Raw genomic sequence first — 12,444 nt, forward strand, 5'->3', positions numbered from 1 at the left:
TTTGAGGGAAAAAAAACTGAACTTGGAGGTAGAGGTGATCCAGACCATAAGACAGAATCAACGGCTGAGATGAATGGCTCAAGTTTCCCTTGGTAAATTCAGAGACGGTAAACCAAGTCAAGTGAGACTGACAAGAGCAAAGTAGCCCCAAACCGATCCCCATCTCCTCCCCTCGCATCCACCAACAGAACACACATGGCCGACGCCGCCGCGGCCACCGTCCCCGGCGAGGCCTCCTCCTCCTCCTCCGCCGCCGCCACCACCACCGTGCTCGATTCCCTCGGGGAGGACATCACCCGCATCGTCACCCCCGTCTCCACCTGCATGCTCCTCGTCGTCCTCCTCGTCTCCCTCCTCTCCTCCCCCTCCTCCCCTTCCCCCTTCACCGCCGCCTTCTCCGCCGCCGCCGGCCCAGGCGGAGGAGGAGACGACATCACCACCGCCCTCATCACCGCCGTGACCTTCGTCGTAGCCGTCACGGCCGCCACCTTCCTCCTCGCGTTCCTCTTCTACCTCCGCTGCACGCCCTGCCTCCGCGCCTACCTCGGCTTCTCCTCGCTCTCCGTCCTCCTCCTCCTCGGCGGCCACGTCGCCCTCCTCCTCCTCTCCCGCCTCCGCCTTCCGCTCGACGCCGCCTCCTTCGCGCTGCTCCTCCCCAACGCCGCCGCCGCGCTGGCGCTCGCCGCGCTCTCCCCGGCCTCCGTCCCCATCGCGCTCCACCAGGCCGCGCTCGTCGCCATCGCCGTCCTCACCGCCTTCTGGTTCACGCTGCTCCCGGAGTGGACCACCTGGGCGCTGCTCGTCGCCATGGCGGTCTACGACCTCGCCGCCGTGCTGCTGCCCGGTGGCCCTCTCAGACTGCTCCTTGAGTTGGCCATAGAGAGGAACGAGGAGATCCCGGCGTTGGTCTACGAGGCAAGGCCGGTGGATCCCCGCCATGGCCACAATTGGCGGCTGTGGAGGGAGAGGACGCAATCTGGTGCAGAGTTGGATGCCAATTCCACAGTTGAGGTGCTTGGTGAGGTGTTGGGGACAAATCTTGGTGCCAGTTCAGCTGGCAATTTGGGGGTTTCCGCAATCCGATCCGATGAACGGGTTGGCTTGGCTGGTGATGCAAGAAACTTGAGGCTTGGAACATCGATGCCGAATTTGAGCTCTGATTCTGCTAGTGCACAAGTTGAGGTGTTGCCAGCATCGCCGGAGATTAGTGTGTCTGTTCCTGAAATGAGAGTACCATTGATCCAGCCGCGACCAGAGAGAACCAGGGATGAGGAGGATGACGAAGATGGCATAGGGTTGAGTTCATCTGGAGCTATCAAGCTTGGATTGGGGGACTTCATATTCTACAGCGTTCTCGTCGGGAGGGCAGCAATGTATGACTACATGACAGTGTATGCATGTTATCTTGCCATCATTGCTGGGCTCGGTATCACCCTGCTGCTACTAGCATTCTACCGTAAGGCATTGCCGGCCCTCCCGGTCTCGATCGCCCTTGGTGTTGTGTTTTATGTGCTCACAAGAACATTGCTCGAGACTTTTGTCATGCAGTGCTCTACTAATCTTGTGATGTTTTAGCATTCATTGAAAATCAGATATTCAAATATTGCTGTAACCCAACAATTCAGACGTTTTCAGCTTGGTTTCAGTCTTTGATATTACTGCAATTTTTACCTGGTTGTCCACTGAAACGTAAGCTATGAGTATCAAACTGTTTACCTGTCAATGTTAAATACAAATATTGTTGCTTATGTAATGTGTTATTGTAGTCTGCCATCCTGATAAGATCGTGTAAATACTCCATAACGCAAAAGATCCTGCATGATTTAGATTCTTGATCAGGAACATGGTAATCTGTAATTCATCTGCAATTGAGCCATTTTTTCAGAAGTACACGCCAACACTACCATAATTTGCCCTCCCTCAGTTTTCTCAATTGCTACCCAGTTCAGCATTACATTGGATAACCCCAGACAATGCCTAGCATACACTGAATATTTTTCTTTCACCTTGATCACTATACTTTCATGGGTAATTTATCTCATTTTATTCTCTTTATTTTTCCATCTTTCACTCTTTCAGTTTTGATGTTCAGTTAAAAATTTTGGATTAAGTTTCATTTCTAGTTTTCTTTAGTGAGAGTGTCTATATTGTTTGGTTATTTTGTAATTGTCTCCGGTCTTTGATGTTGGTAGGAATGGAGGAAAGCTTCATGGTCTTCCATACTTAACTGTAGCACAAGAAGATAGTTCACAATTTCTTTTATGAAGTATGTCAATGAAAATCTGGACATTGTCCTTTTTCACAGTATTCTGTGGATGATAGAGAGTAGGGGAGAGGATTCTAATAGCTCGAGTGGACGTCCACCCGTCTATTGCATGTCAACTAGATGGTTACGAAAAAATTTCATATATCCTATTTGGAATTAATGAGCTGTGCATTCTTCTCTGATTACAATTTTTGATAGGAAGGGAACTGTTGTCATGGCATAGATAGATCTTTAATCACTTCATATGTCATATCTTCTCGATGCCTCAGATAATACCAAGAGCTTATTGGCAAGTGCATCCTCATAAAGCCTAGCCAGGAGCATGGCCCATTTCTTTCTTTCTTTTTCTCAGATGGGATGAGATAAATTTTACAGCAAAATTTGCTACAGTACACTTAAAAGTTGTGTAAATTGCTGGTAGGCATCATAAAAATGTGTCACGGCTGAAAGACACTTTAAAAACTAGTAATTTGCTAAAAAACACTTTCGACTTAATTGGAGAGAGAAATTCTTCAAAAAGACAAAAATGCCCCTAGGATTAAAAGCTTTTGAGCTTAGACAGAAGTGAAGATGTAATATGATGTATGCTATTGATGTATTTGGGGTGATAGTAAATTTAGAGTTACATAATTTTTAAATTTTTACTCTAATGCCATGTTTGAAGGATGTGGCCCTAAGGGCATTAGAGCGTATGATGTCGATGGCCTGAGGTAGAGCACTCAATGGGCACATTCTCGTCTTTCTTAAAAATTTATCTTTTCAACTGAGTCCAAAGTGTCCTATAGCAAATTACCAGTTTTCTAGAATGTCTTTCAGCTATAACACGTTTTTTTATGTCTATTAGCAAATTACACAAAATTTGATTGTCTTGTGACAATATTGACAATTTTACCAATAAATATATTTGGTAATTGGTACTCAAATACACAAGTAAATTTGTTACTCCCAGTATTGGGCGCTATACAGGAACACTAGGTGTGTTATTTTATAGTTGTTGATGAAAAAAATCGAACACATCGGCCTGAAAGATCTGTTTAGCTCTAGTGCAGGTCCAAAGGTTGGTAAGATGCGGGCGTGCTAGTCAGTTTGATCATGCAACTGACAAGATATGCAAATAATAGACAAAACAGCCGATCGGCTGACAAGCCGATGGAGTAGTTCCAGCCGATAGCCGATAATAGCCGATGCTGATACCAGCCGATAGCGATAGGGCTTAAGCAATCGGCTATATGTCCAATGTAGATAATGATATAAAGGCAATCGGCTGATGATGATGTAATAAAATAACAATATAATCCAGTATAAACCAATCGGCAAATAATGATATGATAAATAAGCATCGATCCGAAGGTTAAAAGCATACATCGGCTGGAGGTCCGATGTCATGAAATCCACAAGATTAGATTAAACAGTGAAACTTTTGTTGTCATCGGCTAAATCGAACTTATATGTATATGTAATCCTTATGAGCCGATGCAACGTCCAGATAACTCACCGGCTGAAATCCCGATGAAACCCTTATTGGCAATCAAGAAGCATGCTAGAGATTATGGTTCTAAGCACGACTTAGTAGATCAAACTTAACTGATGCAACACTAAGTATGAAAAGAAACATAATATCTAGACAATCAAGTCGTTGACTGAGTTTTCAGGGTGGTAGATGTCTAAGCTAATCTAATCTAGCAACGTGATTTAGCCGATACCGGCAGAAACTCTAAAACGAGAAGCAGCCGATAGAGATAAATTGATATGCTAAGACTAGATTAACAAAGACATATGATAAATAGGTAGGCAAATATATCATCAAAACCAGAGCAATCCAAGAGGTCGAATGTACTGATGCAGCTTTGAACGACGCCGACGTAAACGATACAATTGCCCGGGCCGGCGAAACATTGGACTTACCCCTTAGCCAGAGATCGAACACCGATGCAGCCCTGCGTTAGGTGCTAAGTTCCGCCGGATGATGAAATAAAGTAGAAAAGGTAAAAGGTCGCGATGCGCCGAATTGTATTGATTGTGAAGATAGATTACATAGACCCCGGGTATACATATTTATACCCATGGGTTGATACAAGTCCTTGTCAGACAAGAAAGAAACTTTCCTAAAGATAAAACAAACTATTCCTAATTAATAGATAACTTGCCATGCCGCATTCTCTTTGAACTCAGTCTCTGCTGGATAAGCTTCCTTTTGGTGATCGATTTCCTTAACCGAATATAGCAAGAATCCGACTTGACAACTCTCATTGGCTAATCTCAGGACTTCGAAGCCGATGCTGACTGCCAATGACTACTCCGGGCTTACCAAATTTCACTGTTAACAATAGTTCTACTAAATGCAAAATTGGCTAAAACGGTGGTTGAAAGATACTTCCTCCATCCTTAAATATTTGACGTTGTCGATTTTTTTTAAACATGTTTCACCGTTTGTCTTATTAAAAAAATTAAGTAATTATTAATTCTTTTCCTATCGTTGGATTCATTGTTAAATATACTTTTATGTATACATATAGTTTTATATATTTCACAAAAGTTTTCGAATAAGATGAACGGTCAAACATGTTTTAAAAAGTCAACGTCTTCAAATATTTCACTGCCGCAGATTATCTAATTGATAAAGAAAAAGTAAATTTTTGAGAAATAAATCGAATACATAACTTGAAAAAGCGATCTAAACAACATAACATAACAAAGTTTTTTATTAAAAAAAGATATTTTTAAAGACATATGGACCAAATAATCCACGGCGATAATTCGGCGATGAAAACGAGAAGAGTGGGCCTAGAGCCCTAGACAAAAAATCTCCCAACAAAAAAAAGCATTTGCAGCAAAAGTTCCCATCAAAAAACATCCTTCCAAAAAGCGCAAGACGCGACGGTGCCGTTCATTCATGCCTGTGCACTTGCAGGCAGCAGTTGGCCCGATCTGGGCCGTCCGATTATACGCCCTCCAAAGCCTCCAAATATCCTCCTCCAATCGCAACGGGCGCGCAGCCGCGCACTAGAAAATTTTCCCCCATATCCCCCCAGTTTTTGCCTCCAACCCAAGCCTCCTCCTCCTCCTCTCTCTCCACTCTCCTCACTCCCTCTCCGGCTCTCCCTCACCTGCTCACCGCAGTGCACACCACACCATCCAGCGAACGGAGCCACTCCTCCAAGACTCACTCACTCTCTCTCTCTCTCTCTCTTCATGGCTCCCCGTCGAGGCATCCCACTCGAGGAGATTGGAGTTGGAGGTGGGTTTTCTAGTTTTAGTTTCTTTGCCTAGCCTCTCTCTATCTTTTTCTTTTCTTTTTTTTTCTTTTTTGCAGTTGTGCACTGATTTGGGGGGTTCTTGATTTGCTCGCTTCGTGGCAAAGATGAAAGCTTTTTTTTGCTAACAATCGAGTTGAACCCTAGCCCTGTTCTTGGATGACGTATGGGTTTTTGTTAGTGGGTTTCTTGAGTGATTCGGTTGTGTGTCCAATGATTTGAGCTCCGCTCCCTCCATTCCTTGGTTTTATTGCCGTTCTTGAGCATTTTGATCGAACAATCTCGGCAATGGGGGCAACAAGTTTGAAGCTTTTTTCGCAAAATTTCAACAAACGCAGACTAAGATCGAATCGAGTTTCAAAAGGACAAGTTTTATACATTTTCCACTACTAAAAAAGGTGTTTTTTCGGCTCTAAGAGACTGCTCAGATGCGTCCTGTTTTATCGGAAAATACTGCAAAGAAGCACTATTTAGCTATCCTTGTGTACTATTTCAATCGTTTCGTGCTCCGATCATCTTTTTGTGGCCGCTCTTACTTTCTCTCTGATTTTAGCTCTGCTCCCTCCATTCCTTGATTTTTTTCCGTACTTGAGCATTTTGATGTAACAATCTCGACAACGGGGAGATAAAAATACATATTTTTTATGCAATTCAATAAATTTCGCAGAGTAAGGTGGAAAAGAGTTTTTTTTTTGGGAAAGGGAATCGAGTTTCAAAACGAAAGGGTTTTCCCAAATTAATTTTCCGCCACTAAAAAATAAGATCTTTTTTTGGCACTAAAAACTGCTCAGATGCATCTTAGTTTCTCCGAAAATGCTGTAAAGGAGCAGGATTTAGCTGTCCATGTGTAACAACACTTCAATCGTGTCTTGCATGCGTGCTCTGATCATCTTGTTGTGCCCGTTCTTACCTCAATTCTTGTCACCGTTCAGGCATGGCACAAGCAGAAAAGCAGCGCTGGTGCAAGCTCTGCAACAAGAGCTTCCCTTCATATTGTTCACTTGGAGGCCACATGAACCTCCACAGCACCAGGCGCAGGAAGAAGAAGCCGCCGCCGAGCCCGAGAAAGGCTCCACCGATCACTGGTGCCTCCGGCAGCAGGTACGATTTCCGGGAGCGGCGCCGCCAGAGGCCGGTGACGCCGCAGAGCCAGCCGGATCACGCCTCCAGCGACGACGAGCCATGGACGCTGGCCCCCAAGACCGAATGCCAGCTGTGCTTCAAGGCTTTCCACTCCTGCGACGCGCTGTCGATGCACATGAAGGCGCATGGCCACCATGGGAGGAAGATGGTGATGGTGGAGCAGAGGGCATCGAGAAAGACTTCTTCTGCTAATTTCTGCGGTGTTGATGATGGTGACCATGGTTTTGCTGCTGTATCTTATGCTCACTGTAAGAGAGCGAGGTCGAAGAGGATCCGCATGGACGTTTTCCCTGCCCCGGTAGTGGTGGTGACACATGGGACAGAGGTGGAGGATGCTGCCTGCATTCTTGTGATGCTTTCAAAAGATGCTTACAAGGGCTCAGATTCTCTGGATGAAGATCCTCAGATGGATGGAAGCTTGGAATGCGGTCCGCAGAAGACTGAGATGGAGCCGAGTTCTTATCGTCTTGGTGTAACTGGTGATACTGAGCTGATAAAGCCAGAAAATTCAAGTTCTTATGAGGAGATCAAGTTTGGCAGTCTTTCAAATGTGTTGAAGGCAACAGCTATCCATGAGTGCAGGCTCTGCGGCAAGGTCTTGGCATCTGGATCTGCATTGGGAGGCCACATGAAGTCCCACAGTGTTCCTGCTCATAAAAAGGTTGCAACATTTCCCAAAACTTCTGTGACTCCATCAAGAAAACAGCTGCTTGAAATGCAAAATGAGTTGCATGAACTCAACCTTCCAGCTCTCAGTAACAGGGACTGCAGCAGTACAAGGACAGAGTCTGAACTGAACCCATGGTGGGTTGCAAGCAGCATTCAGAGTGAGCGAATGATGGGTGTTGTCTGAAATGTGTACAGTTTCTGCACCAGTCAAGGGGCAGCAACAACATTTTGGTTACTAATAGATAGTTGAAGAATCAAGAATATGATACCACCAATGCTCTCTTTACATTGACTTTGCAAAACTAGTTTTTAGAATCTGATGCCCTGTTTCGGTATACTGACGTGCTTCTGTTTGCAGTGTGGGATGTGATTCAAGTTTTAGTTGTTCCCAATGGGAGAGCTGTCCTATTCAGGTTGTTGTAGTTAACTTTTATTTTTTGCCACATGCTTCTGTAGCAGTTGCTATTGTTCCCAAACTGGTTCAGCCCATTGCTTATTTTTAGCTATATTTTGGTTCACCTTGTATGGATTCCACTCTAGTTCAGTTCATGCCTGTATTTATCTTTGTTAAGTACGCAGTATATTCTGCAGTTTTTTTTTGACGCAATATATTCTGCAGTTTTACTTCTTCAATACTTAAATGTCATGGTATATGGAATATGTTTCAGTATGTTTGCATGAATTGTTTGCATTTCAAACCAATATTTTCTCAGGGGCTCAAGCCAAACAACATAATTTTTATGCATGTATTGAGGTTGATAAAACCTTACGTAACAAATGACTTCATTTTGTGTGTCATGCGGATGCCTTGATCTGACTCAGAGCATTTTATTGAGTTCAAAAGTTATATCGGTTTAAGAAAAGCATCGACAAGTATTTGTTTGATTTTTATATTTTTCCAGGTAACTGAGTACAAAGTTTTGTGATCTTATCTTCACTTCATGGCTTAGAAGTTTATTTGGGTTACAATTTTGACAATCTCACGATTTGAATTCCTTGGTTACTTCAAGTGGACAGCATTATTTGAGTGATTAATTTTATTTCATTTTACTCTCATTGTGATATTTTCTGACGTGCTTCAAAAGTTCAAGCTGGGGCATAAATCACAATAGCATTTGTGTTTGAAGGAGCTTGGCTCGCTTTGGCTTAACTTGTCGGTTGATTTCAGAAGTGAATGTACCTAGATGTAGTTGAGCCCTGGAACTTGACTTCATATTTGTCCCTCATACTGAGGATGTTGAGAAATTTTAGGCACAGTTATACTTTTTCTCACTCTTTAAAATGACCTGATTTTTAGGAGTTCTATCTGTAGCTTCTAAGGCATAGGAACTGGATGTCTGGACTCTGGAGCAAAACCCTTTTTAACTTAATTTGTTCTTCATTACTTATCTTCAGAGAAGTATTAAAATGAAACATGACAAGTTATGGGATCTTACAAATTTTCCGGTTAAGCTACCAAAAGGTAATGCATGAAGTCTTTCTTGTTGGTACAGCCATCTTTTGATCTGCAAATACCCATCAATATCTTAACTTACCTGTTATGCTGATTGCTGTGTTTTAGATCACAGGGTATGTCGTATTTTCCTTGTGCTTACTAATGCTCTTCAGGAATACCGGATGCCATGAAACTATGAAAGAATGTGATATTCTTATTATGGATGAAGTTGACCAAATAGCCTATATAAGCTGCATTCTCTGATTGAAAACCAAAACTAGAAGCAATGTCTTGAAAAATATGAAGCTGCACTCACTGTGGTTCCAAAATTATTGTTTTATTATGCTTGCCCGCAAAATTGAATACTAGATGAATAATGGGCTATATACAGATTTGCAGGTGACTCCATAATAGGCAAGTCATACTAAAGTGCAATTACATTTCCAGGGACATGGTCAGTCAATACATTTCATTAGCACAATACAATGAGCACTTTGGTGTGCAATTCAATTTGAGTAGGCTATGTTCTGTTCTAGGAACAGATTACAACTAAAAAAGATCCTAAATATCAAATTTGTTCCTCAGGAAACACCTCCATCCAGCATGGTATGGAAAAGAAGATTCTACATATGGTTCAGTGTCAAATCCATAATCTTTCGGGCATAAGTTACCCAAGTCTTGAACCTTGAAGCTGTTCAAATTATAGGCTAGTTCTCTCTCCAAGCTATAATGTAGGAAAACCACCTCTTTGAAAGGATGGAATGCAAGGAAGCCAAAACCTCTATGACACCCTTGAACACTATTATCTTGAATATCGATAGACTTAGCACCATTGTCAAAGTCCCAATCATAATATGCTGCTTGTACTGTTTGACTTTGTGCATCGTCGTCTTCATTAGGATCCTCGCAATAATCAATATCTTGTAAGGTCATGGTCCATCATCACTTAATTTTGCCATCTTTGAAATGTGGCAAAATGGGCTTAAGGTTGTTGTCAAGCTTTAATACCCAACCTATCTGGCCACACGATTCTTCAAAAGTTGATTTGAACTCAAAAGTGCAAAATACACACCCTTCTCTGATCGTCCTAAATGAAATTCTTTGTATCTGCACACATCAAAACTTAACGGCGGTCCGATGACTTGGTACTTCACTTGACAATGATATTCTGGGAGAAAAAAATAACATATACCAAGAACAAAAATTAGTAATTAATTACTAGATCATAAGAGCAAACAACCAACATCAATTGCCATAAATATAATGAATAAAAAGGTGAAAATAATGCTTAAGGAGTGAAGGATTAGAGATGCGCTTGATAGTACAGTGGTAAGGGATGTTTGGTTTCTCGCGTTCAATACCCAACACGCTCAAAATTTCTTCTTAAAAATAGTTTGAAAGGGCATCTGTCCCTCTAAATCTTTCTTCTCAAAAAAAAATGTTTGGAGGACGACTCTTCTCCAAAATCTTTCTTCTTAAAAAAAAAATCTCCAAATCTCGTTTTTAGGTGTGAAGGATTTAGAAATTAATTACCTCATGACAAAATTAGTTTGGCAGTGAATACCTGTGCCTACTTCGCTTGCGTGATGCAGCCTCATGGCAGCGACGGTGCCCGCTGGCGGCCCGTCCCGCACGAAGCGCCTCCCCTCCCACTGCCTCGTCTCCGACGAGAAGACGGACAAGAAAAACGGCGACGGTGGCCATTCCGATCCATCGCTCGTGGGGTAAAACTCATCGTCCCTGCGCCTGCGCCTGCGCTCGCGCTCGCGAGGGGCAACGTGAGGGATCAGGAAAACCTCGTAGCCGCGCGGTGACACGGCGGGGTCGAACACGAGGTGCTCGTGGACGGCGTTGAACCTGGCGGCGGCCGTGCGCGCGACGTGGCGCGGGTGGCGGCGTGGCAGCCGCTCCCACCGCCGTGTCGCCGGGTTGGTCACGCAGTTGTTGACCAGCACGAGGCCGTTGCAGTGGTCGGTGATGTTGATCGAGGGCATGTGGCAGTCGGGCAAGGTGGACCTGCGCCTCGTGTAGTCGACGTTGCCGGAGACGGCGCCGCCGCCGCCGCGTGGTGGTGGGGCAGGAGAAGAACTGCGTGGGGTAGAAGAGGTCGTGGAGGTTGAGGAAGATACCGGCGAGGGAGAGCGGGAGGAGGTCCTCGCGGAGGCGGTCGTCGATGGCCGCGCGCCACGACGTGCAGATGCGGCGGCATGCGGCGAGGCTGCGCGGTGGGACCGTGGGAGTCGCCGGAGGACCTCCGCGATCATGTCGTCGGGTAATAGGGATATGGATTTTCATCCATAGAGAGGGGCGTCCTCTCTTTGCTTCCATCTCATCTAAATAGTTATTAATTTTTTTTAAAAAAATAATAACATATATTAATATGAAATATATATCACTCCATAAACATGCAGAGCAAATTTAACTTCTACAAGTTGCAACGAAAAGAACAAAATAAACTGAAAATAGTTATCGTACATTCGCAGTTATATTTGTTATTTTTGTTACAACTTGTAGAATTTAAATTTTAAGTTACATGTTCGTGGAGTGATATATTTTATATTAATATATCTTACCAAAATTTTCTAAATTTTTTTATGACTATTTAGTTGGCATGCAAGAAACAAAGGATATCCATTCGAGAGATGAAATCACTTTCGCAGGTAATAGATCCATCTTGCTTCTCTTCTCGATCGAGGTGCTCTCGTTCGGTCCTTGTTCGATCGGGGCCGGCTGCTAGCTGAGATCGTAAGAATTAAGATCTTGAGTTCGATCGTAAGCTAATTAAGCAAGGAGGAAGCTAGGTTGGCGTGGCGGGTTTATAAAACGTTGAGTTCCGGCCAGCTAGTTCACTTCAGATTCCGATTCGTATTGGATTGGTCAAAGAAAAAGATACGTACTTCACAAAACTGAATAGTGAGTAGGTTAATGAGCATATCCGTATGTGTTTGTTTCGAAAATGCTTTCGAAAATCCCCATTTCCTCTTCCTCTACCTCATCTCCATTCTCTAATTTTATGATTCACGTTGTGTCGGAGAGGATCCAATCTCGTGGAAGCCCAAACTCGTCATCGCCGCTGTCGCGAGGAGGAGACATGTGGAGACACGAGAAGGAGGCTTGCGGGTGGGAGCCACAGGCAGAGGCGGCGCCGGAGAGGGCCTCAAGCTCCCTGGTAGCGGCTGCAGTGCCATGAAGATACTCTTTGCGGAGTGGAGCAGAAGGCACCATCGCTGGAGAGGGCTCCGAGATCGCCGGCAGTGGCAGAGCCACACGAGGGGTAGGCTTTGTGGATGCTGTGCCGTGAGCAGGCTTCGTGCGAGGTTGAGCGGAATGCGTCGTGGCCGGAGAGAGCTCCAAGCTAGCCGGCAGTGGCAGCACCGCCGTGGGGAGGCTGGACATGAGACGGGGTGAGACGTCACTGGCGTACATTGGTGTAGACGGGTAGGCTTTGTTGCAGTACATTGTTCCTTTTTGTTGCATTTGGTTTGTCTTAGAGTGTTTCACTCCATTTTATTAGGACGATTCACATGATGGCTATGTCTTATTTGATGTTGCCATTAGCTTTTTTCAATGTTATATTTGGTTAAAACATTCTTCATCAAGCAATAAAATATTTTTCTTAGTAATGAAACATGTGAAATACTTTTTTTGTTGAAAAAAATTTTACTGAGTAGGAAAAC

General features: G+C 44.0%; 2 protein-coding genes across 2 annotated transcripts; both read left to right on the plus strand.

Moving 5' to 3' along the window:
* Nucleotides 1-58: 58 nt before the first annotated feature.
* On the plus strand, nucleotides 59-1,859 carry LOC127767615 (presenilin-like protein At2g29900). The gene has a single exon (XM_052293005.1). The coding sequence runs from the start codon at nucleotides 196-198 to the stop codon at nucleotides 1,573-1,575; it is 1,380 nt and encodes a 459-aa protein (XP_052148965.1). The 5' UTR covers nucleotides 59-195; the 3' UTR covers nucleotides 1,576-1,859.
* A 3,441-nt stretch (nucleotides 1,860-5,300) lies between these two features.
* On the plus strand, nucleotides 5,301-7,929 carry LOC127768379 (uncharacterized). The gene is made up of 2 exons (XM_052293938.1): nucleotides 5,301-5,504; nucleotides 6,453-7,929. Exons 1-2 carry the CDS (start codon nucleotides 5,459-5,461, stop codon nucleotides 7,514-7,516), a joined length of 1,110 nt encoding a protein of 369 aa, XP_052149898.1. The 5' UTR covers nucleotides 5,301-5,458; the 3' UTR covers nucleotides 7,517-7,929.
* Nucleotides 7,930-12,444: the final 4,515 nt, after the last annotated feature.

This window comes from Oryza glaberrima, chromosome 3 (assembly GCF_000147395.1).
Source record: "Oryza glaberrima chromosome 3, OglaRS2, whole genome shotgun sequence".
NCBI classification, from domain to species: Eukaryota; Viridiplantae; Streptophyta; class Magnoliopsida; order Poales; family Poaceae; genus Oryza; species Oryza glaberrima.

Bases quoted from the DNA above. Each gene is read 5' to 3' on its own strand.
- LOC127767615 (XM_052293005.1), top strand. From the start codon at position 196: ATGGCCGACGCCGCCGCGGCCACCGTCCCCGGCGAGGCCTCCTCCTCC.
- LOC127768379 (XM_052293938.1), top strand. From the start codon at position 5,459: ATGGCTCCCCGTCGAGGCATCCCACTCGAGGAGATTGGAGTTGGAG. The intron at 5,505-6,452 runs GTGGGTTTTCTA...GTCACCGTTCAG, and splicing joins CGAGGAGATTGGAGTTGGAG to GCATGGCACAAGCAGAAAAG.